The 27,016-nt window shown below is 45.5% G+C and overlaps 1 protein-coding gene across 2 annotated transcripts in view; it reads right to left on the bottom strand.

Moving 5' to 3' along the window:
* LOC121003706 (transmembrane protein 150A-like) overlaps positions 1 to 2,777 on the bottom strand; it is a 133,640-nt gene extending 130,863 nt beyond the window's left edge. The window contains exon 1 of one of the 2 annotated variants that reach the window (XM_040435571.1): positions 2,384 to 2,777. In XM_040435571.1, the coding sequence (XP_040291505.1) occupies positions 2,384 to 2,463 (80 nt within the window). In that variant the 5' untranslated portion in view covers positions 2,464 to 2,777. Of the gene's footprint in view, positions 1 to 2,305; positions 2,355 to 2,383 lie in introns of those variants that run through there. The other variant, XM_040435572.1, reaches the window with a different exon arrangement.
* Between the last annotated feature and the right edge of the window lie 24,239 nt (positions 2,778 to 27,016).

The raw sequence follows: 27,016 nt of genomic DNA, 5'->3' as shown, positions 1-27,016 counted from the left end.
CAATTCGCGGTCCCCAATGCACGGGCAACGTCTGTGTGGCGGCCGGGACGGATCGACAACCATTCCGTGATGCGGGGAGCACACGGCCAGTGCCCGCATATTACGGACCCGCTGTTTGTGGGCCACAATATGGCCACGGCCTTAGGCCTCATGCACACGGCCGTTGCCGTATTGTGGCCCGCAAACAGCCATGTTCTATTTCACGGACCCATTCAAGTTGAATGGGTCTCGATCCGTCCCGGCCGCCACACGGACTTTGCCCGTGCATTGGGACTGCAATTTGTGGTCCCAAAAGCACGGAATGGCCGCACAACGGTCGTGTGCATGAGGCCTTATACTGCTCCCAAGCCAATTGATACAACTAAACTTTCACTTGTCCGTGGGAAATCTTTAGGTCTATATCAGTTATGTTCTCTACAGCCAAGATCATCCCTTTGCTTCCCCAAACCTGGTTTACCCTCTCACTTCAGGGATGGCTGGAAAAAAATAAAAATAAGATGGAAAACCCACAATTTAGACACCCAAAGGACACCGATGTAGCAGATGATTGCACTCACTCAAAAGTCCTCCTGCACACGAACGTGTGTGCCCCGTGGCTGTGCTGCGAACACAGTCCGTGGGGCAGCCGCAGCGGATTGCGGACCCATTCACTTTAATGGGTCCGCGATCCAGCCTTTCCGCAAAAAGATAGGACATGTTCTATCTTTTTGCAGAACGGAAGTACGGGACGAAACCCCATGGAAGCACTCCGTAGTGCTTCTGTAGGGTTCCGTGCTTCCGTTCTGCATCTCTCCGGACCCGTTGAAGTGAATGGGTCCGCATCCGTGATGCGGAATGCACAGGGAAAGGTGCCCGTGTATTGCGGAACCGCAAATGCGGTCCGCAATACGGCAACGGGACAACTACGGTCGTGTGCAGGAGGCTAACCCAAAGTCCCAATCAAGCGGCCAATCAGAAGCAATTACCACAATCTGACTTCAGTGCTCCCTGTCCTTCCAAAATAGAGAGAATATTTATATTATAAAGTTACTGTTTTTATTTTTTGCATTTATCCGATTTTTTTATTCACAGTAGAAAACCCTCTTTTAAACTGAGCTAGTAAAGAAAGTCAGATAAGTAACAAATGGTGTCCTCTTACATTCCAGCTCGAAAGGGGCAGAGGTAGAACTAGCGTGAAGCAACAGTAGTAATCCTGGACAAGTTTTCCAAGACTCCACTTACCGTAACCACTGTGTATAGAATGACGCGCTACATCTCACTAACGATCACCCATCATCATCATGACCACTTTTTCACCCAATTCCAATTGGTCTCTAAGATTCTTAAAGGGTTCATGAAATTTATGACCCATTGTCAGGACAGGTCATCAGTTTCAGATTGGTGGAGGTCTGACTCTTGGCACCCCTCCGATCAGCTGCGAGAGCCGTGTCCTCGTCAGTGTTTACCTGTGCGCCGTCGGTACATAGTAGAGAACCACTATTACATGGTAGACAGCATGCAGCCCTATCAAACAGCTGATCAGAGGGGGTCCCAAGATTCAGAACTCCATCTATTTGAAATTGATGACCTACCTGAGGATAGGTCATCAATATCACACAACAGGACTAACCCTTTAATAACCACCTTTACGTAAAAGTACAAGAAAAAAAAAACACACACACACTATAATAAGAATGCAGTGGAAATCAATAGCTTCATATTAACACATGGTACATTATACCACCCTAATGCCAAACCAGGCCATGGCACAACCAGTAATGTGCCCATACACCTTACACAAGGAAACACAGGGTGGAGGGAAGAAGGGATGGAAACCACGAGCAAGGCTCAGGCAATAATATACTGAGACAGGTCAGGCTGTCAATCTATATTATAAAATACACAAAAATTATAAAAAAATAAAAACAAATCAGCGCATCACTGTTTAACATAACGTGTAATGATAATAATAAGGGAGACACAATTACAGACACACTTGACTCGTCTACGATATTCGATTTGCCCTAAGGGAAATTGGCATCAGGCTTCTAAATTTCAAAAGGTGACAACCCATGGTGGTGTGATGAGGTCTCCTTATCTGATGGTTCAGGTAGCAGAATCCCCACCACTGGTGACAGCAGGACTGACCAGGTCCACCACCTAGTATTTCTGAGCCATCCCAGGACAGGCCTGGGAGCAGCTGCAGGGCTCATTATCAGCTGACAGAAGTGACATGATGAAGGTGCCAGGGACTTGTGCCATTGATGTGGACATACTGACAAGTGCCAGCCCCCATACCTCCCCCACCATGCACACAGGTCATTACCTTTCTCTCCAACACAAAGGCTCCTTTGATCAGTCTTCCCCCTACTACCTCCCCCATCATTAGCCAGGCAGAACTTACACTATCCACATGCCGGTGATGGTGAAGGCTGGCAGCGTGACGGGCAGGATCACCCATCCTGGCATCTTGGAGAGAGGCATGGTAGGACCAGCGCCTGTGCCCAGAAGGATGCCAACTGGCGGCTCTCCCTAGGCTTCAACCCTTGCGGTAGGCTGTCCAGGTGGGGGCTTCTCCCAGTAACTCCAGAAAAGTTTCAGCTGCTTTTCTCCCATAGCCCAGGCTGGCGCTCACCCCTGCCAGCTGCGCCCGGCTTCACCCTTCCCCGGGCCAAGGCGCCCAGCAGGGGCTACAGACGACGATGTGACCCGAGCAGTGGTCTCCCGACCACTCAAGTCAAGCAGCCTCCCTACAATCACAATGTAACAACCCGCGTGAGCAGGCCCCGCCCCGGACACGGCCCCGCCCAGAGGAGGGGGAGGGGGCGTGGACGGTGTCGCTGCTTGTCCCGGCCCAAATACATGTCTATCACCGAACGTTCCCCAACAGCCCGAGAGAGAGGTCCGGCCACCCAGCTTCTCCAGAGGAAGAGGACGCGGTTATAATAGCCAGAGCAGGAGCATTGTTTTTTACCTGTTAACATAGGTGTAATATTAGGATGATATCATCTAGAAGTGTGGGGCGAGTATTCCAGTTCGATGGAAATAAAGCCTAATGATTATATAATAAACGGTTCCTTATTGTATTCAGGTTTTCTCCTTGCTGTCACTGAATAGGTCACATTCTTCCATATTTGGGGGGGGGTTAAGTCCTGCACGCCAAAATTCTGGTTTCAAAAAGTGGCAAATAGGGGTTTTCTGACTTTTGAAAAGATTTTGGGACTTTTTGAGCTCTGCGCCTTCCAGCGCCACCTACAGACCTGAGGTGAAAATTTGGCCTGAATGTCACAGAAGATCGCTTTTTTATTTTTAAAAAGCCACAAAAAAAAGCAACAAGTCCACGCCAGGCATCCCTTAGGCGTATTTTGCTGAAATAAGTGCAACAACAGTGCAGAATGTATTATTACGGTGCACCATTTTCATGACTTTGCCACTGAAGCACATAACAGCTCTAATCTAAAAACGAACCTCAAATACACCTACAATGTTAAATTCCCCCATTATAGGAGGGGTTTCTAAGGCTGGGTTCACACCTGAGCGTTTTACAGCACGTTCTTACGCGCTGTAAAACGCTCAACAGGCAAGAACCAATGATCTCCTATGGGCATGGTTCTCACCTGAGCGTTTTACAGCGCGTACGAATGCGCTGTAAAACGCCCTACGCCCCTAGAAGTACAGGGGTTTCTTTGGGGCGTATTGTCGCGCGTTCCCTTGGCCTCAGCAGTCACATGCCCGACATATCATCATCACCCCTGAGATCATCACGGCAAGCAGGTGACTACAGGATCATCAGCACCGGAGGAGCAGCAGATGTAACAGGTGACTGTCAGGACGCTATTTACTATTAGGCACCTGAGGGCAGGTGCCTAGGGTGCCACTCAGCAAAGGGTGGCACCACAGAGAGTGTTTATTTTTCTTAACATTTCTTACTGCCAACAGGGTAATCTGATCATGGGGGGGCTGTGGCTAATTCAAAAATGTACCTGATGTGCCCAAAGTCCGTGACCTGGAGTCACTAGGGTGGCCCATCAGCTCTGATGGACGTTCCTCTAGCTTGGCCACGTCATCACTGGCACATCCGAAATTTCACTTATAGCCAAGATTTCAGATGCACCAGTGATGACATGGCCAAGCTAAAGGAATGTCAGTCAGAACTGGATGGGTGGGCTTGCAGCTGTCCCTCGATGACTGTACATACACAGTATTGGGACTGAATATTAAGGGGGTGATGTTATTTACATGGGACTGTATGTTGAAGCGGCAGGGGAGGTGGTGATGTTAATTACATAGGACTGTGTAATGCAAGGCACCAACGAAACAGACCAGTGAGGGTGAAGTAAAAGGGGTTTATTAACAAAATAAACAAAGTCCAGATAAACTTCACTGGGCGAACATCAGGCAAGCAAAAAACGAAGGAAAGCCAGGAGTAGTCCCGATCCGTGCATAATGCTACTTTCACACTTGCGGCAGGACGGTGGTGCACGGCGAGAGCCGGCGAACTAAAAAGTCGGACATGCAGGACTTTTAGTCTGGCGGCCTTTCGCCGTGCACCGCCATGCTGCGCCGGAGCTCCGCCCCGTCCCCATTATAGTCAATGGGGACGGAGCGGCGGCACGGCAAAATAGCGGAAGGACGGATCCGACAGGGTGAACAGCCTGTCGGATCCGTTCTGCCGCAAGTGTGAAAGTAGCCTTATGCACGGATCGGGACTACTCCTGGCTTTCCTTCGTTTTTTGCTTGCCTGATGTTTGCCCAGTGAAGTTTACCTGGACTTTGTTTATTTTGTTAATAAACCCCTTTTACTTCACCCTCACTGGTCTGTTTCGTTGGTGCCTTGCATTACACAGTCCTATGTAATTAACATCACCCCCTCCCCTGCCGCTTCAACATACAGTCCCATGTAAAAAACATCACTCCCTCCCCAGACACCTTCAACATACAGTCCCATGTAAATAACATTACCCCTCAATATTCAGTCCCATATAAATAACATCACACCATCTCTCCTGCCCCTTCCAACATACAGTACCATGTAAATAAAATCACCCCCTCCCCAGCCACCTCCAACATGCAGTCCCATGTAAATAACATTACCCCTTAACATTCAATCCCATGTAAATAATATCGCCCTCTCCCCAGCCACCTCCAACATGCAGTCCCATATAAATAACATTACCCCTCAACATACAATTCATGTAAATAACATCACCCTACCCCAGCCACTTCCAAATTTCAGTCCCATGTAATTAACATCACTCCACCTCACTGTCCCATGTAAATAACTTCCCTCCCTTCAGCCCTAACATACAGTCCCAGTTAAATAACTACAACTCCCAACATTGCTCTGCCTCTCACACTGAGTAATCTTCACTTACCTCTCCTCATGTAGCAGACCTCACCTCAGCCTCTTTTATTCACTGCTGAGCCCTCCTCTCCTGCACTGGTCACATGATGGTGACATCATCCCAGGTCCTTTTCAGCTACTGCATTTAGAACTGATCACATGGCCTGTGATCTGTGATGTCATCACAGGTCCTTCAGCTCTTGCACTGCATTAGATTCAATTGTATTGCCGTCCTGAGGATGGCAATACAGTTATATATCTAACAGGCAGGCAGTACATTCGGGGCTTGGGACAAAACATCAGGGGCCCAGGCCCCGAATATTTTGACCTAGCAACGCCCCTGGGTATCTGACACCCGGGACCCCCGCCAATCGGCTGTTTGAGAAGACACCAGTACTCGCAGTAGCTCCGCAGCTTTCCCTAGGCAATGTGACGTCACTTTAATCGGTCAAATGGGCTAGGTGCAGCTCACTCTATAGAACTGAATGGGGCTGAGCTGCGATACCAAGCCCAGCCGCTATACAACGTATGGCACTGTGTTCGGTGAGCATGGAGATGGCTGTGGCACTACTGTGAGCTAATGGGTACGGGTCCCGGGTGTTGGACCCCCACTGATCAGATACTGAGGATAGGTCATCCGTTAAAAAAATCTCAGAAAACCCCTTTAAAGCTGGGTTTCAGTTGTGACCAGGGGTTCCCCAGAATACAGCAACAGGACCTGTCACATTTACAATAGGGAAGGAAAATTGACTCCAGCCTGAAAAGCACTAAACATATATGAGCCAAATTCTAGCAGTAGACAAGAATTACAGGAGCTTTACCCACCCCTACACCACCAGCATTGGCAGTAGGGGTCCCTAGGAATGGAAACATTTGTAGGGGCTACCCTGCCATAAGGACAGGAATCACAGGGTGAAGGACTTGGGAGAAATGGACTGGAAGTGGTGTCATGCGGATACGATTGTAGCACAAGCCGACATGAAACAAGTATTAGATCTAAACAGGTCTCAGCATCTGGATAGAAACAAGATTTTTCCATTCTTGGCGAGAAATTGAAACAACGTTATATTAGGAAGTTGCATCACTTTTCATTGTAAAATGACTAAGCTTCGTGTACAGAAAAACTGAAACCTCTCCACCTGAAACAACAGCTTGTAAAGTGCAGAATATTAGTGGGGTTGTCAGTAAAAAAAAAAATAGTCAAAGAATAGTAGAAGTGTAGTAAAAAAAAATTGTAAAAAAAAAAATGAATAGTAAAAGTGTAGTAAAAAAATTTATAAAAAATTAAAATAGTAAACAAAGTTATAATAACTGATTTAAACCCCCACTGCTCCAGCACTGCTGCCCCAATCATCTCAGCTGCAGTGATGTCCCATGTACCACACTGCTGCAGCCAATTACTGTCCTCAACGGTCTGATGCTGCAGTAGTCACATTCGGGATACAAGCATATCATCATTGCAGCCAGGAACATGACTTCATAGCTGCACCAGTGGGGAGGATCGGAGTAAGGGCACTAGAGCAGAGCGGGTTTCAATCTGAGTAGGACTTCTTTTAGTATTGTAACACCTTACCTGTTTTGACAATTTTCAAACTCACAGTAAAGGGGTTGTCTCATGAAAAATATTCTACAGTTTTCCAACCAGCACCTGGATCTGAATACTTTTGTAATTGCATGTACGGTAATTAAAAATTTAGAACTGAGTTGTTCAATGAAATCTTTCTGTACAGCGCCACCTGCTGTTTGCTCTTTTTCTAATTTCTCTGTTCTGCTCACTGTGACAGAAGCACATGCTCAGTTCCAACCTTCAACTGTCACCAGCTGCAGCAGAAAGGACCTGCCCCCCTGAGAAAGCACATGCCCCCTTAACTGACAGCTTGAAATAAATCTAGCAGCACAGTTTCAGGAGATCTCTGGACCCATGTGAGGTACAGGGCTGGTTCTAGCTTTGTTAGAAAGAGATTGTCATGTACTCGATTATGGCCCTGATTTATCAGAACTTCATTCCAGAATTATTTTGAGAATTTTTGCACTTGCCCAAAATTTAAGTGATTGCTCATAATTTTGCGACTTTTTGCATTTTTACACCACTCGCTCCAGTTTTGTAACGTGGTGGAAAAGTGGGTGTGGATAGCTATGTTAATAACTTTCCCTCCAGATTTATCCTTAAACAGTCACAAAAAAAAGTCACAATCTCTCTCCAGTAACAGGGTGGAGTAGGAAAACTGGAGTAGTCTTTTTAGACAAGTGTTAGGTTTAGGGCTCAGGCGCACAACCGTATGTATTTTGCGGTCAGCAAAACACGGATCCGCAAAAAAAAACAGATGATGTCTGTGTTACGTCCATGTTGCATCCCTTTTTTCGCGGATCCAATGTAACAATGCCCTATCCTCATCCGCAAAAAGACAATAATAGGACATGTTCTATTTTTTTGGGCGGAATAGAGAGATGCAGACATACAGACAATGCACACAGAATCATTTCCGGTTTTTTTAAGCCCCATTGAAGTAAATGGTTTCACATTCGGACCTGTAAAAAAAAAAAACTGAAATGGAAAAAAAATATATATGTTTGTGTGCATGAGCCCTTAAGGAAAACACAAATTAATTAAACAACATGTGACATTTGATAAATGTGACATAAGATAAGACAATGCAGACTCAAGCAAAACGGACTTCAAATATTCCTGTCATGATAAATTTGTGTGATTTTTTAATTTTTTTATTCATGGAGTAGCCCTTTTAGGCCGAATGCACACGGCCGTGTTCCGCGACCGAGAGCGGTCCGTGGTATGCCGGGCTGGATTCCTGTTCAGAGCAGGAGCGCACGGCGTCATTGGTTGCTATGACACCGTGCGCTTCATGTCGCCGCTGCACTACAGTAATACACTCGTATAGTGTATTACTGTAGTGCAGCGGCGGCATGAAGCACACGGCGTCATAGCAACCAATGACGCCGTGCGCTCCTGCTCTCAACAGGAATCCAGCCCGGCATACCACGGACCGCTCTCGGCCGCGGAACACGGCCGTGTGCATTCGGCCTTAATGAAATTATCCCATTTTGACACTTACTGTCAGCTGTAAAAAAAATTGTACAAATGAGTGAAGATGAGGGAGGTCCAAATCATGGAAAAATGTGAAGGTGCTCGGAGAAGCATCAGCACCAGGGTGACAGAGCATGAGACCCAAGCACGAGGAAGAGTCCAGGACCTTTAGCCCACTTAATCCACTAATGCACAGGATCCCTATTGTGATTATTGGTGGGTCCCAGTGGATATTTGTCAGGATAGGTGATTTTTTTTGTGTTGACAACGATTTATACATTACATTAATTTTATAACAAATTATTAACACTTTCCTGATTCAGCCTCATTTTCCAAATCGGACAAGCAGTTCTGTGATTGTTTTTTCGTGACACATTGTACTTTGTGTTAGTGGTAAATTTGGGTTGATATGTTTTACCTTTATTAATAAAAAAAAATCCCAAATTTACAGAAAATGTGGAAAATTTAGCAATTTTGTAAATTTGAATTTCTTTGCCTTGACAGTGATACCTCACAAAATAGTTATTAGTTGAAAATCACCATATGTCTAATGTATGTTATCATTTTGTAAATGTCATTTTATTTTTGGGGACATTAGAAGGCTTATAACTTTAGAAGGAATTTTTCAAAATTTCAGTAAAAATTTCCAAAACTAACCTTTAAAGGACCAATTCAGTTCTGAAGTGACTTTGAGGGCTCACATAATATAAATCCCCATAAACGACCCTGTTTTAGAAACTGTACCCCAATTTATTCAAAACAGAATTTAGAAACTTTGTTAATTCTTTAGGTGTTCAGCAGAAATTAAAGCAAAATGGAGGTGAAATTTTCCATTTTAATCTAGCTTTTACTGTAACACAGCAAGGGTTAACAGCAAAGCAAACCACAATATTTATCATACTGATTTTGCGGTTTATAGAAATATCCAACCTTGTAGATATTAGGACCTTGATTTTATTAGGGTGTTTTTAAAGGGCTTCTGTCACCCCACTAAAGTAATATTTTTTTTTTTGGGCTAGTTAAATTACTTATCCTGCGATATATGAAAATATAATGGTGTTACTTACTTTGATTCAGCAGTTTCTTCTAAAAACGAACTTTTATAATATGTAAATTAGGTCTCTACCAGCAAGTAGGGCGGCTACTTGCTGATAGCAGCTGCAGAAAACCGCCCCCTCGTCGTGTTGATTGACAGGGCCAGCCGGGATCTCCTCCTCCGGCCAGCCCTGTCGGCATTTCAAAAATCGCACGCCTGTGTTCATTCGGCGCAGGCGCTCTGAGATGAGGAGGCTCGCCTCCTCAGAACTCCCTCAGTGCGCCTGCGCCGATGACATCACCGAAATAGAAGACGTCATCGGCGCAGGCGCACTGAGGGAGTGCTGAGGAGGCGAGCCTCCTCATCTCAGAGCGCCTGCGCCGAATGAACACAGTCGCGCGATTTTTAAAATGCCGACAGGGCTGGTCGGAGGAGGAGATCCCGGCTGGCCCTGTCAATCAACGCGACGAGGGGGTGGTTTTCTGCAGCTGCTACCAGCAAGTAGCCGCCCTAATTTACATATTATAAAAGTTTGTTTTTAGAAGAAACTGCTGAATCAAAGTAAGTAACACCATTATATTTTCAGATATCGCAGGATAAGTAATTTAACTAGCCCAAAAAAAAAAAAAAGACTTTAGTGGGGTGACAGAAGCCCTTTAAGGCATCATTTTAGGTTTGTGGAGGCTTTGAGATGCCAAAACATAAGAAACACCCCTCAAATGACCCATATTGGAATCTACACCCCTCAAGGAAATTATCTAGGGGTATAATGAGCATTGTGACCCTGCAAGTGTTTTAAAGAATTTATAAGAACTGGGCCATAAAAATGCAAAAAATCTTTTCCCTATAAAAAATTGCTTTAACCCCAAATGTTTCATTTTCATAAGGGGTAATAGAAAAAAAACTCCATCCCACAATTTGTTATGCATTTTTTCCTGACTACGCCAACACCCGATATGTGGTCATAAACTGCTGTATGGGCACACAGCACCGCAATTAGGGTGTTTGTGTGAAAAATCCACTGTTACGCTGCGTTCAGACCTGAGCGTACGGGAAGGAGAGCTCTGTATGCGCGTTTACAGACGCGGCTCCGGAACAAGCGAACACCCATTGTCGCGCGTTCCCGGAAGTCTATGTACGGGAACGCGCGACAAGACGCCCCAAAGAAGCTCTGTACTTCTTGGGGCGTCGGGCGTTTTACAGCGCGATCGTACGCGCTGTGAAACGCTCAGGTGAGAACCATTCCCATAGGGAAACATTGGTTCTTGCCTGTTGAGCGTTTTACAGCGCGTAGGAACGCGCTGTAAAACGCTCAGGTCTGAACCCAGCCTTAAGCATCCATTCACACGTCGGCAATTTCGTTCCGCATTTTGCAGAACGGAATTGCGGACCCATTCATTTCTATGGGGCAGCACGATGTGCTGCCCGGATCCGGAATTTCGGACCCGTACTTCCGGGTCTGCAATTCCGTTCCCGAAAAAAATAGAACATATCCTATTCTTGTCCGCAATTGCGGACAAGAATAGGCATTTTCTATTAAGTGTCCGTATTTTGCGGATCCATGGTTCCGTTGATCCGCAAAACACACACAGACGTGTGAATGGACCCTAAAATGTACCTGATGTCATCAAAACGTAGCTAAGGGATTACCTGTGGCGTATCGCTGGATGACGTGAGTCACCAAGTCGTCTCCCCGTTCTGCAGCAGGGATCCTGACCTCAGCTGACAGTGGTCCCAGCATCTCCTGGGCATGCGCAGCGAGCACATGAAGCCGAGCTTTATACACCTCCACTCATTGCGCATGTCAGGATCCTGGCAGTGAAACAAGTTCTTCTGCGCCTACATGAGATTTTGCACTGCCAGGCGCTGAGAGCAGTCCCATAGAGAATGAATAGAGAGGCAGGAATTGGACCGCCGATCTTGGGATCAGTGGAGGTCCGCACAATTAGTTAATTATCCCCTATCCTGGATAAGAGAATAATTTGAAAACTTTGCACAATCCCTTTAAGAAAATAACAGTAATAACCATAATTACATGATGAAGGGGGGCTGTGGTGCTTCAGGCTCCAGGTGTTCCCCCCTCAGGGGGTGTCCACTGTGTTCATCATAGCCTGACTAAGCTTTGCTGCTGCCCATTGACATGGTCATAGACATAATACAGCTGATACCATCATTCTGAGTGATAATCCTGGCAGGTATCATACAAAAGCACTGTCTGCTACATTAATACCTTGTTTGAAGTGTATTTTGTTCTGCAGATTATATTGTTGTACTGGAGAGCGTAACAATAATTTCAGATACGGGTAAGTCAAGTACTTCTACTGCAGCATTTCAAGAGTAGGCGCTATTGTGTGGATTGTAACACTTCACTGAATGTCACTGGGCGAAAGCATTAAATGGGAGATAAACAGAAGTTCAGAGGGAAGCGATGAGCATAGGGCATTACAAGCACAAGAACATGAAAGGACATCTAAGATCAGATAACCAGCAGATACTTTACATAAACCAACCACCTGGAGCTAAGAATTGTCAGAAGAGTGTGAGAAGACAGTTCTGGGGGGGAAAGAATCTAAAACGGACTGGCTGCAGGAACAGTGGAAGAGCGTGGAAGGTTGAAAGGATTTTCCCGAGACTTAAAGGGGTTCTCTGGGAATTAAGAAAATGAAAATACTTAAATATTACTTTATAATAAATATATTCCCAAATACCTTTCATTAGTTAAAGAGGACCTTTCATCTGAATCATGTAAGTAAACTGAATATACATACATGGAGAGCGGCGCCCAGGGATCCCCCTGCACTTACTATTATCCCCGGGCGCCGCTCCGTTCTCCTGTTATAGGCTCCGGTAAAGTCATAGTTAGGCTCCACCCATTTGAGCCTGCCGCGGTCTCCTTCTCCTATGCTGTAGCGCTGGCCAATCGCAGCGCTCAGCTCTTAGCCATGCTATGAGCTGAGCGCTGCGATTGGCCAGCGCTACAACATAGGAGAAGGAGACCGCGGCAGGCTCAAATGGGTGGAGCCTAACTATGACTTTACCGGAGCCTATAACAGGAGAACGGAGCGGCGCCCGGGGATAATAGTAAGTGCAGGGGGATCCCTGGGCGCCGCTCTCCATGTATGTATATTCAGTTTACTTACTTGATTCAGATGAAAGGTCCTCTTTAAGAGTGGCTAGTTTTGTCTTTGGAGCAATCACTAGGAGAAAGAAAATGGCCGCTGTCCTACCAGTACACACAGAACTGGTCCTAATCACACAGTAGGACAAGTTACTTCACAACACTGAGGTAAAGAGCTGCCTCGTCCTCCTCTCTGCTCTGTGGAAATGGAAATGATGAGGAGACATGAAGTACATAAAGGAGGGTGGGTTTAATGAGCAGCAGCACTTGTATGCAGTCTCCATTACCACAGCTCCACATCACCACAATCTGTCCTGTCCGTCCTCTCTGTACAGGGTGGGCCATTTATATGGATACACCTTAATAAAATAGGAATGGTTGGTGATATTAACTTCCTGTTTGTGGCACATTAGTATATGTGAGGGGGGAAACTTTTCAAGATGGGTAGTGACCATGGTGGCCATTTTGAAGTCGGCCATTTTGAATCCAACTTTTGTTTTTTCAATAGGAAGAGGGTCATGTGACACATCAAACTTATTGGGAATTTCACAAGAAAAACAATGGTGTGCTTGGTTTTCCAATCAAATCGTTTTTTATTGTTCAAATAAAATTGGTATATCACAATACATTTTGTATCTCAATTTTCATGGAGTTTTCTCCCCTCCGCATCACAAATATACACAATTATATAAACATTATCATCTGTCCATATATTTGTTACATCTTCTACAATCATTGTACATAATGAATATACCAAGATATAGACAAATCATTTACAAAGTCATTTTACTGTTATAACCCCACCAGCACCCACCCCCCCTCCCCCAACAGCAACCCCCCCCCCTCCCCAGATCAGAGCATGAATTTCCAAGATCTTTTATATTACAACATGAGTGTGAGACAACCATTCATTCCACAACTTTTCAAACTTCAAAGGACATCCCCTCCTAACAAACACTCCCTTCTCTAATGTTAACATATCATTCACCTTTCTCACAAAATCATCCACCGTTGGCGGACTCCCCTGGATCCACCTAAAGGCAATCAATTTCCTGGCCACATACAGTAGTCTCCCAACTGCCACCTTGACCGCCTCTCCCCCACCAATCTCCTTCACATATCCCAGCAAACATATCTTAGGGTCCTTCTGTACCCTCAACTCCAGGTTACGATTAATCAAAGACAACACCTCATCCCAATATCTACTTAGCACTGGACAAGACCAAAGCATATGAAATAGATCTGCACCTTCCGCCATACATTTTGGACAATTGTCATCAGTTCTAATCCCAATTTTCCGCAAAAATACTGGAGTTTTGTAAACTCTGTGGATGATGAATAGTTGTGACAACTTGCCCTGTTCACTTACAGACACTCTCGGAACTGCCTCCAATATATCTTCCCACTGTTCCTTTGAGATGTCCCCCAAATCCTTTTCCCATTTTCTCATCCTAGTAAGGGGGAATTCTACCAGAAATTTGTCTAAAAGCAGAGTATACACCTGTGATATCAAACCTCTCTTTCCTCCAGCTGGGAGAACCAGTTTATGAACCACATCCACTTTTGCAATAGTGCATCCCTTCCTTATCGTGACCTCATATGCGTGTCTCAGTTGCAGATATTGATAGAACCACACTTTGGGAATGTTGAAATCCTGCTGTAGACCTTGAAATGATTTAAATACACTAGTCTCAATCAATTGACCTATCCTCATTACTCCATGGGATTCCCAATTTCGGACTCCTGATAGAGAAATGAATTCTGGCAACAGGTTATTGTTCCACAATGGGGAAAGCTCTCCTACCCCACCAACTCCCCTGATCAATTTCACCTTTGCCCACACTTTTTTCATAAGCTCAATAAGCGTCACTTTCTCTCTTCCCCCATGCATCCCTGCACCCTCCAGAATACCCATAAGATCCCTACTGCCCAACCAGTGTTGCAGTATCTTCCCCGTCACATCTGGTAGCTGAAATTCCATCCAACCCTTAAAGTGTTGACACTGAGAGGCTAAAAAATAAATCCAGGCGTTAGGGACAGCCAAGCCACCTTCAGACTTGGGATATTGCAGCGTCTCCAGCTTAATCCTAGCTTGACCATATTTCCAGATGAGATCTCTAAATATCGAATGTATTTTCCTAAATCTCTCCACTGGGATCCATACAGGTGCATTATTCAATATGTATAGTAACTGAGGCATCATTACCATTTTTAAGAGATTCACTCTACCCACTACTGACAAAAAGAGTCTACCCCATGTCCTAGCCTTAAGCCTGAAGGTATTTAGCAAAGGGGTTAAATTAAGCTCTTCAAAATCTAGCAGTCTAGGTGTTATATATAGCCCTAAATATTTAAACTTGCCCACCCAAGGAATCAAACTATCTGCCTGCACACCAGAGAGTGCCTGTCCATCAACCGGCATCAAGGCGGACTTCTGCCAATTTATCCGGAGCCCAGAGAAGCCACCAAATCTATCTATTAAAGCCATGACCGCATCCAGAGAGCCCCCAGTGTCACCCAAAAATAACATAGTGTCATCAGCATACATCGCCACTTTGTTTTGCGTCTCACCATATCTAAACCCCACAATATGAGGTGACAGGCGAATAAGGGCTGCAAGTGGTTCAATTGCTAACGCAAACAACAAGGGTGACAATGGGCACCCCTGTCTGGTGCCCCTGGACAAAGAAAAGCTATCTGACAGCCCCCCATTAGCTCTGATCCGTGCTTTTGGGCTTGAATACAACACTTTCACCCACTGAATAAATCGATTACCAAAGCCCATGACTCTCAATGTTTCCCATAGGTAGTTCCATTCAACACTGTCAAATGCCTTAGCGGCGTCTAACACAAGTAAGGCCCTATCTCCTCCATTATCTGCTGGAATATTCAGACTAGTATTGTCACGAGGGTATCAAGAGCCACGTCTGACTCCGTTATACCCGGGGTCAGGAAGTCGCAGCGGGTGGCTGCGCGCTCTATAGCTAAAGATCATGGTGTTTCTTAGTTATTGTTTTCTGTGTTTGCCTTGCTATCCTTTTTGTCTCTCTCAGGGATCCGTAGCTTCTCCTCCTCAGCTGTTTCGTGTCTGCCACTCCCTCCTCTGACGCATCTACCTCGACAATAAAAGGCTGGGAGACATCAGGTTGAATTAGAACAGGTGCCGAGGTAAACCTCTCCTTTAGAGAGGAAAATGCATCTTTAGCGGCGTCAGACCATTTGGAAAAATCCGTCCCCTTCCTAGTCATGTCAGGAAGGGGTTTAACGATCACTGAATAATTTTTAATGAACTTTCTATAGAAATTAGCGAAACCCAAAAACCGTTGTAGGGCTTTAAGGTTCTCAGGAAGATCCCAATCTAAAATTGCTTGGACCTTCCCAGGATCCATGCGGAAACCTGAAGCAGATAATAGATATCCCAGGAACTGTAATTCCTGAACAGCGAAGACACATTTTTCAATTTTCGCATATAATTTATTCGTCCGTAGGACCTGCAGTACTTGCCTGACATGCACCTCATGTGTTTTCAGATCAGCCGAATAAATTAAGATATCATCTAGGTATATGACTACAAACCTGCCGATGAGATGACTAAAAATATCATTAACGAAATGTTGGAAGACAGCAGGGGCATTGGTCAGACCGAAAGGCATAACAAGATTTTCATAATGCCCCTCAGGGGTGTTAAAAGCTGTCTTCCACTCATCCCCTTCCCTGATACGAATCAGATTGTAGGCCCCCCTAAGATCAAGTTTGGAGAACCACTTAGCACCCGCAATCTGATTAAAAAGGTCAGGAATGAGAGGAAGAGGGTATGGGTCACGGATGGTTATCTGGTTTAACTCACGGAAATCTAAGCAAGGACGCAGGCCCCCATCTTTCTTTTTAACAAAGAAAAACCCTGCAGCCACGGGTGAAGAAGAGGGTCTGATGTGTCCCTTAGCCAGACTCTTGGAGATATAATCTTTCATGGCTTGTCTCTCGGGACCCGAAAGATTATACAACCTGGACTTGGGTAATTTTGCCCCGGGAATCAGGTTAACCGGGCAATCATAAGGACGATGAGGTGGTAGTTTCTGACAACCCTTTTCAGAAAAAACGTCCTCAAAGTCCGAAATAAATGTAGGTAGGGAAGCTATGGAGGCGATTAAGCAATTGTTATTTAAGCAATTCTCTCTGCAATGCTCACTCCACTCCAATATCTCCCTGGCCTGCCAATCCACCACTGGATTGTGCGCTACCAACCAGGGAAGACCCAATACCACCGGAGAGGGAAGGCCCTCCAGAACGTAACATGAAAGACACTCATTATGGTGGTCCCCTACCCGAAGGTGTAAATTACGAACAATGTGGGTGAGGTTTCTCTGAGACAGAGGAGCAGAATCTATAGCGAATACGGGAATAGGTCTCTGCAGCGTACAGAGAGACAAACCCATAGTGCGGGCAAAATGGGCATCAATCAAGTTTACCCCTGCTCCACTGTCTAGAAAAACAGAAATAGACTCCGTCTTAACACCAAAAACAATGACCGCTGGTAACACAAATTGAGATGTTCGTATGGAGGAAACGTATACCCCCCGGCTGACATCCTCCGCACAGCCCGGGGTTAGTAGTTTTCCGACGGTCTTTTGTTTTTGAGAAAGGAGGGACAGACATTAATGAAATGACCCCTCCCCCCACAGAAAAAACAAGCCCCCCCCCTACGGCGAACCTCGGGAGGACAGACCTGACGAGAAGTTCCGCCTAGCTGCATAGGCTCATCTAAGTCAGTACAGGCTGACTGTTGCTTGGGAGAGGTAACCAATTGCTCCGGAATTTTCGATCTCTCCCTAAGACGTCTATCTATTCTGATAGAGAGGGACATAACAGCATCAAGGGAAAGGGGGGTCTCATACAGCGCCAGTGCATCCTAAACCCTTTCAGATAACCCAGAGCAGAACTGACTCCTGAGAGCCGGGTCGTTCCACTGAGTATCCGTAGCCCACCTACGGAACTCTGAGCAATATTCCTCTGCTGACCGATCTCCCTGTAGGAGTCTCCGTAACTTTGACTCAGCCAGGGCGACTCGGTCAGGGTCATCATATATGAGACCCAAAGCCCCAAAAAATCCCTCCACTGACCGAAGAGCCTGAGAACCAGGGGGTAACGAGAACGCCCAGGATTGCGGATCCCCCTGAAGCAGGGAAATGACAATCCCAACCCGCTGTTCTTCATGACCTGAGGAGTAAGGGCGCAACTTAAAATATAATTTGCAGGCCTCACGGAACGTTGCAAATTTGTCCCTTCCCCCAGAAAATCTGTCGGGAAGAGCAACCTTGGGTTCAGTGACAACCTGGTTACCCATAGCAACCGCTGGGGGTGCGGTCTGCTGCATTTGCTGCTGTTGTTGGAGAACAGACGCCTTCAATCCTGCCACCTCCAAAGACAGGCTTTGAAGCTGTTCTGCCAAGGCATCAATAGGATCCATATTGGATTCTAAGTAGAGAAAAAAAAACAACAAATAAAAAATTATATAATTATTTTTTTTTTTTTTCTCAAAAAGTAATGGCCAGTTATAATATCACGGTCGGCGTGGCTATCACATACATGACACAGAGGGAGGGAACAAGGAAGGCCCTGCCCAAGTGAGAGGGAAGATGGTGACCCCTGACTCACCTGGCGGCTGGCACCTGGCTGCCCTGACGTCCCTAGACGGGTTCCTCACCCGTACGCCGATCACGTGCCTAAAGCCCTGGCTTTCCCTGAGCTGAGCCCTAGGTAGTGAACAGGGCGATGGGAACACTAGTCCGCACCACTAGCTCTAAGGGAAAACACCAAGGGAAGGACAGACAACACAGACTCAACATATAATCCCAAATGGGTGACAACAGGAGACAACAATAAGCCCAACAGGGATCCGGAGGGTAGCACACAGGAACAACAACCAGGATTAACCACTCCAGTGGGTCAGTATAGATGTCCAGGCAGGAAGCTCTATAACTGGCAACTAGAGAAGTGTGAGGGGAGAATATAAGGAGGTAGGGAGTGGCAGACACGAAACAGCTGAGGAGGAGAAGCTACGGATCCCTGAGAGAGACAAAAAGGATAGCAAGGCAAACACAGAAAACAATAACTAAGAAACACCATGATCTTTAGCTATAGAGCGCGCAGCCACCCGCTGCGACTTCCTGACCCCGGGTATAACGGAGTCAGACGTGGCTCTTGATACCCTCGTGACAAGTATATACTCTACGGATATTTATAGCAGTCGATTTCCCGGGCATAAAGCCAGTTTGATATGGGTGCACTATAGTAAGTATTACTCTGGACAACCTGTTTGCCAACACCTTTGCCAGGAGCTTCACATCTGCTGTTAATAGCGAAATTGGTCTATAAGAATCAGGAACTTTGGGATCCTTCCCAGGCTTAGGAATAACTACTATGATATCCTCCTGCATAGAATGTGGTAGCGAACCCGTCTCCAGAGAATATTCAAGAACCTTTAGTAATTCAGGGAGAAGTATCCCTTGCAATTTTTTATATACCTCCACTGGTATACCGTCTGCCCCCGGCGCCTTACCATTCGCCATCCCCCCAAGAGCTGCCTCCAACTCCTCCAGCGTAATCGGCTCTTCCAGTCTCTCTCTATCCTCCTCTGATAACACTGATAGCTGAGCCTCAGCCAGAAAGGCGGACAAGGCCTCCTCCGAGCTAGACGCCTTGGAAGCATAGAGAGAGACATAAAACCCTTTTAGAATATCTAATATCCCTTTTGTATCTTGGCTACTATTTCCGTTACCATCCATTAGCTCTTGTATACAAGAAGAACCCCTCTGTGCCTGAGAAACCACTGAGAGCAAATGCCCAACTTTCTCTCCCTCCTCAAAGGATCTTTGGTGGTAGAAACTACGCTTCCTATCCGCAGCCTGTAGTAGGTGACACCTCAGTTGTTCCTGAGCTACCTCCAGCGCCTCACTATTATCCATGGTGGGGGTTCTACCAAACTCCCTTTCAGCCTCAATCACTTGTACATGCGCTTTAACATCCGCCTCTCTGGATTTAGATTTATGCTTACTTATTTCTTTGATCAATACCCCTCTCAGAAACGCTTTCATGGCATCCCATACACCGTGAATTGAAGCCGTCCCTCCATTAATAGAAAAGTACTCCCTGATCTCCCTAGTAATCTCAGACAGATCCCCCAGTACATTCAGCCAATGCGGGTTGCATTTCCACAACCTCGGTCCCTGCCTGAGCACGCCCAGGCACAAATCAACCTGCACCAGGGAATGGTCAGACAACGACCGAGGGTGATAAATAACATCTCTTATCAATGGCAGCATAACATCATTAACCAAAGCCAGATCTATGCGTGATAGTGAATGATGCGTAGCAGATCTACATGAAAACACCCGCTTATCCGGGTTACGCAGCCTCCAAACATCAAGTAAGCCAGTTTCCCTCATAATATTCTTAAGAGCCACACTCCCCGGTGATCCACTGGCACCTTCTACCCGACATCTATCTATGGAGTCATCCAATGTACAATTGTAGTCCCCCACTAGCAGCCACGGCAGTCGAGGGAAGTCCGCCACAAAGGTCATAATATCCCTTATTAAAGGGGAAGCAAACGGTGGAGGCACATACACTGACACCAACACCACCTGAATCCCATCAATCTTGCACACTACACACACATACCTGCCCTCAGCATCCACACATTGTTTCAGATGTTCATACCTTATACTTTTATGCACAATCACACTTACACCCCTGGAGTGAGAGGAATGGATTGCATGTACCACATGTCCTACCCAATTTTTGTTCAGCCACTGCACTCATTGGACAAATGCGTTTCCTGCAGGCAGCAGATAGCCGGCTGAAATCGACTCAAATATTGAAATATACATTGTCGTTTTCGTGCATCAGCCATTCCCCTCACATTCCAGCTCAACACTTTAATCACCTGTGTCATAATGAAAGGTTACATCATGTTTGAATCTCACACTCCATACTAAAGTAACTCTCGCATACTTCACGCCCCTCACCCATCTCTGACCCGTCCCCCTCCCCCCCCCTACCCTCCCCCTCCCAGTGATTAGACTACATTGAACAGTAACCCCAACCCCCCCCTCCCAAACATCCAACTCTAACGCAGGGCAATCTGTAAGCACCATGCCCAATGCTGAACAAAAATCATTTCTGATTCCAACACTCTCCCTCAGGTAGAGAATCCTCTCCACAACTGGGAAATACATTTCTTATCCCAACCTCCTACTCCTGCATCAGGATCTACCATGTGGTAGCAACACTCAATACACTTTATAACAGGTATAACATTCAAATGACATTAAGGTGCAATCCTATGCATAAATAAAGTGAACACAAACTGCAAACTGTTTCCTTCAAGTGTCCAGGGCCCCACTTCTCAATTGCCTCTCGTGGACGTCCAGCCACTGTGTCGCTTCATCAGGGTCCTCAAAAAATCTGGTGGATCCCAACGCCACCACTCGCAATCTGGCCGGGAACAACATGGCGTACGGAACTTGTAGCACTCTGAGCCTTTTCTTTATATCTATAAATCTGCTCCTCCTCCGCTGCACCTCATTGGAATAATCCGGATAAATGGACACTCTGACCCCATTCATGACCATCTCATCATTATCCCTTGACTGGCGTAGGATAGTGTCCCGATCTTTAAAGTGTAAAATCTTCACCAGTATGGGGCGAGGAGGCCTGCCTGGCGGGAGCGGCCGCGATGGGACTCTGTGCGCCCGCTCAACCGCGTACAGGGAGGATAGGCCCTTCTCATGGAATAACTGGTGCAGCCATTTCTCCACAAACTCTGTAGCATTGGCCCCTTCTGTTTTTTCTGGCATTCCAACAATTCTCAAATTATTCCTCCGCGATCTGTTCTCTAAATCATCCGCTTTGGCGTATAAGGCAGCTATATCTTTCCCCTTCATTTTTGACACCATTTGCAGGGGCTGAATAACATCTTCCAGTGAGGACACCCTCTTTTCCAGATCTGAAGTACGCTCAGAAATCTTATGCAGGTCATGCCTGATTATGGACACATCTGATCTCAGGCTGCCAACTTGTACTGCAAGCACTTTAAGGGTACTGTTGCAGCTTGCCACCGCCACCATTATATCTTTCAGTGTGGGCTCCCTTGTAGAATCAGCCCGCAGGCCTGCTGGAACTGTTTCAGGGACCGCAAAATTGGGCACCGGCTGACCGGAGAAAACCGGGTCATCGCCGTCCATGGATCCGTCCTCCTGGTCAGAGGAGGTAGGAATATCAGTCCCTTTATCACTGGCCGAATCGCCCACTCCACCATCCAATCTGGCATATCTACTAAGTTTAGCAGCCGCACTCTGGCTCACCAACTCCTGCCGCGCGGACCCCTCTCCACTTCCGGCGCCATCTTGGATTTTCTCCATGCGGTCTTGTTGCGCCAGTTTGGACGATTTCCTCAGCATTTTCAGGCTCCGATTTTGTCACTGCAGTCACCGGACACCTTCCTCTCCTTAGGTAAGTAGTTTCAGGCAGTTTTGAGTGCGCTTTCACTGTAAATGAGCAGGATCTTGGCAGGAGCAGTGAAACATGCGTCTTACTCCATGCACTCACAAGCCACGCCCCCGGTGTGCTTGGTTTTAACGTAACTTTATTCTTTCATGAGTTATTTACAAGTTTCTCTTTGTTTACAGCCATTGACATGTCGCCGAGGTTAACACGTGAGGAGCGGATAGAAATTGTGTTGATGTCTGGTGAACGCAGTAACCGTGTCATTGCAGCAGATTTCAATGCAAGACACTCTACGAGACCACCCATCTCCCATGCTACAGTTAGCAAACTGCTTGCTAAGTTTCGTGAAACTGATTCAGTGTTGGATTTGCCAAAATGTGGACGCATGAAATCTGTCTCTAATGAAGAAACATCAGTGGCTGTCCTAGCTTTATTCAGCAAGAGCCCACAGCGTAGCACTCGCCGCATGTCACTGGAGACTGGCATTAGTCGAACATCCCTTCGGCGGATATTAGCTACTCACAAATGGCACCCTTACAAACTCCAGCTACTGCAGCATCTCAACGAGGATGACCCAGATCGGCGCACTGAATTTGCAGAATGGGCAAAACGAAAATTGGAACAGGACCCTCAGTTTACGCAGAAGATTTTGTTCAGTGATGAGGCAAACTTTAATGTGAATGGTGAAGTTAACAAACAAAACCACCGCTATTGGTCTGACACTAACCCACATTGGATAGATCCCTCCAAGACTGTTGGAACAAAAAAATTGATGGTATGGTGTGGTATATGGGGTACAAAGATAGTGGGGCCATTCTTCATCAATGGAAACCTCAAGGCCACTGGATATGCGAAATTGCTACATGATGATGTGTTTCCCTCTTTATGCACTGAAGCTGGCACGTTCCCTGAGTTTTTCCAGCAAGATGGTGCACCACCACATTATGGGTGTCAGGTCCGAGTATTCCTAGATGAACAGTTTCCTGGAACGTGGATTGGTCGTCGTGGGCCAGTTGAATGGCCCCCAAGGTCTCCCGATCTGACCCCCTTAGACTTTTATCTTTGGGGTCATCTGAAGGCAATTGTCTATGCTGTGAAGATACGAGATGTGCAGCACCTGAAACTACGGATACTGGAAGCCTGTGCTAGCATTTCTCCTGCAGTGTTGCTATCAGTGTGTGAAGAGTGGGAGAAGAGGGTTGCATTGACAATCCAACACAATGGGCAGCACATTGAACACATTTTATAAGTGGTCAGAAACTTGTAAATAACTCATGAAAGAATAAAGTTACGTTAAAACCAAGCACACCATTGTTTTTCTTGTGAAATTCTCTTCCTATTGAAAAAACAAAAGTTGGATTCAAAATGGCCGCCATGGTCACCACCCATCTTGAAAAGTTTCCCCCCTCACATATACTAATGTGCCACAAACAGGAAGTTAATATCACCAACCATTCCCATTTTATTAAGGTGTATCCATATAAATGGCCCACCCTGTACTTCATGTCTCCTTTGAACTAAATTCCCCAGAGATTCAGCTAAAGTTGTTATCAGCTGTATTCAGGATCATAATCACTGACCTCAGTGTTGTGAAGTAACTTGTCTTTCTGTGTGATTAGGACAGGTTCTGTGTGTACTGGTAGGACAGCGGCCAATTTGTTTCCCTTATGATTGCTTCCCCAACAAAGCTAGCCATTATAACTAATGAAAGGTAGTTGTAAATATATTTATTATAACGTAATATTTAACTATTTTCATTTTCTTAATTCCCTGGAAAACCCTTTAAATACGGATGACCGCTCCTCTGGATAGTTCATCAGTATCTGATTGGTGGGGGTCTGACACTCGGGATTCCCGCTGATCAGCTATTTGAGAAGGCATTGGTGCTCCTGTAAGAGCCGCAGCCTTGTCTCTGCTTTACATTGTATAGTGGCTGTGCTTGGTATCATGCCTATCCAGAGGATAAGTTATCAGTACTTAAGTCTCAGAAGCCCCCTTTAGGGCTCATTGCACACGGCAATTCCGTGCATTGGGGACCGCACTTCGCAGTCCCCAATGCACAGGCAACATCCGTGCAGATTCCGCAGACGGACCCAGATCCATTCAACTTGCATGCACTACTTTTTTACGGTGCGGAGGCACGGAGAGAAAACCCACAGAGGGAAACTGTAGTGCTTCTGTGGGGTACTGTGCCTCCGTTCCACACCAGACCTTCTGGATTGCGGACCCATTCAAGTTTGCAGGCCGTAATATGGACCTGGCCGGCACACGGTTGTGTGCATGAGCACTTAACTTCATACGGGGCAGATTTTCCACAGTGCAATACAGTAGCCCCAAAGTAGATGATGTTTTATAAAAATACTAATTTTACATTTCACAACAGAGGGGGTGAAATCTGTGGCAAATCTGCAACATTTACACTATACTATAAGTTCCACAATAAAATTTGCGTCATTTAGCATGTATTTTTGTACTGTGGCATTCTTGCAGATCAGTCTTGATATACCCTTTCGGTGTCCATGCACATTAGATGTAAGGCTACTTTCACACTGGCGTTTTGGCTTTCCGTTTGTGAGAACCGTTCAGGGCTCTTACAAGCGGTCCAAAACGGATCAGTTTTGCCCTAATGCATTCTGAGCGGATCCTTTTCTATTCAGAATGCATCAGTTTGCCTCCGTTCAGTCACCATTCCGCTGTGCAGGCGAACACCAAAACGCTGCCTGCAGCGTTTTGATGTTCGCCTGATGAAGTGGAGCCAAACGGATCCGTCCTGGCACACAATGTACTGTAAGTAAATGGGGATGATCTGTTTTTACTGACAATAGAAAACGGATCCGTCCTGGCACACAATGTAAGTCAATGGGGATGGATCTGTTTTCACTGACAATAGAAAACAGATCCGTCCTGGCACACAATGTAAGTCAATGGGGATGGATCTGTTTTCACTGACAATAGAAAACGGATCCGTCCCCCATTGACTTTCAATGGTGTTCATATCTGATCATAGCTGATGTTCAAAAAAAGACGAATCAGTTATTTTTAGAGCAAACTGATGCTGGGCACGACTGATGCTCAGAATAACGGAACAGTTTTTTCTTTTTGTTCTTCAGACGGATCAGAAGAAAGGAAAAGAAAATAGTGGAGGGGGCCGGGGCTTCTGCTCTGGTAAATTTACAATATTTGACACCTGAAAATGTGCAAACAGCCTGAAAAGACGTAAAAGAGGAGTAAGAACGAATCCAATCATGAACTGGAGTAGATTTTACTCCAGGCACACGGACTACCCGAGGTGCGCCTAAGTTATGATGAGCCGTATGCCTCGTTATAAATTAAGCAAACCCTGCATCAGAGCGGGGGGAAACAAATACTGGCGTAAAAAGCCAGTCTTTGTAAATGAATCCCAATGAATTCGTCATGGCTATAGAAGACCTAATACAACCGGATCCGTTGATGACGGATGCAGGCGGTTGTATTATTGTAACGGAAGCGTTTTTGCAGATCCATGACGGATCCGCAAAAAACGCTAGTGTGAAAGTAGCCTAAGTCTAGTTTAGTTATCATGGGAGATAAGCAGTCACCAAATGTGTGCGGCAGCGGCTCACTCCCCTTTCCACACTGAGAGCACATAAATGCTCAGCCGAGCGTACAGCCACCTAAAGGGCATCTGTCAGCAGATTTGTACCTATGAAACTGGCTGACCTGTTACATGTGTGGAGCTGAAGACATCTGTGTTGGTCACATGTTCATATGTGTAGAATAGGTATGGATGGGCACTCGTATATGGAGGTATAGGACACAATTTATTGATAAAACTTAATAAAAACACAATGTGAGATGACAATATAAACATAATAAATGAAATAAAACACTATGTTAAAATACAATAGGAAACATTTGGTCTTATTTGTATGTCGTTTTAGACCGAGATTGGCGGCCTAAATATCCTCAAATTGATGCTTGGTACAAGTCCTGGTTACAGGAAGAGGATAAATAAAGCAGCCAGCCTCTGTTCAATTCAGCAATACTTTCCTATAATTAGGTGCATAGGATTATCACACATTTGTCTATATATCCTATAATAATATATTTGGTCCTATTAGAACGTACAAATGTCACTGGGTATTCAATATTGATTTGACCTATGTCCAGAAATGGCGTTCCACATATAAATTGTTTCTTCTATGTTTAGCGATCTCTGCAGGATAAGTATGATCTCTTTTGTATCTATAAGATACTGCTACATTTGTATCAAAGTTTGATCGTTGAAGGGAAGTCCTTAGTATAATTTGTTATCTCTCCTTATGATGTCTTGATGTTACAATTACAACCGGTCTGGATCTGGTTTTTGTATGTCATTGTATATCCCAACGGTTTATTTGCGATTTTGATGCGGCATTTTTTGCAGAGATGCGTTTTGTTTTTTCTACTTTGTGAGAAAAAGACCTTAAGACGTCACTAACCCGCGCCTGAGAGGTACGCAATCCTCCTACTGAGTCATACTTTGCAATCAGCTGAGAGACACGTGGGACGCGATTAACTCCATAGCCGGGACGCCGGCACACATCGCGGAGTGTGAACCCATTTAGCAAGCAAAGAAACACTGGCAAAGGTAAGCCCACACAGTGGGTCAAAACTTGTGAAGTTGTGAAAATCTGTATTTATTTATATGTTTTAATCGTATGCTTTTATTCAGTAACGTTTATGTTTTATATATATTTATTGTATACATAGTATCTTTTAAAATGGTAAAAATAATATATATGGAATGGAATGGGAAGAAAAAAGATCCCATACATAAGAAGATAAAATAATGAGATTTGTGGGAAAATAATTTGAAATAACGTTAAGTGGATCATGTTACCAACATGGAAAGAAAAAAACAAAACAAAACGCATCTCTGCAAAAAATGCCGCATCAGAATTGCAAATAAACCGTAGGGATATACAATGACATACAAAAACCAGATCCAGACCGGTTTTTGAGACACAA

The sequence above is a fragment of the Bufo bufo genome, chromosome 6, assembly GCF_905171765.1.
Source record: "Bufo bufo chromosome 6, aBufBuf1.1, whole genome shotgun sequence".
In the NCBI taxonomy this organism is placed as follows: Eukaryota; Metazoa; Chordata; class Amphibia; order Anura; family Bufonidae; genus Bufo; species Bufo bufo.
This window is presented reverse-complemented; position numbering and strand designations above follow the sequence as displayed.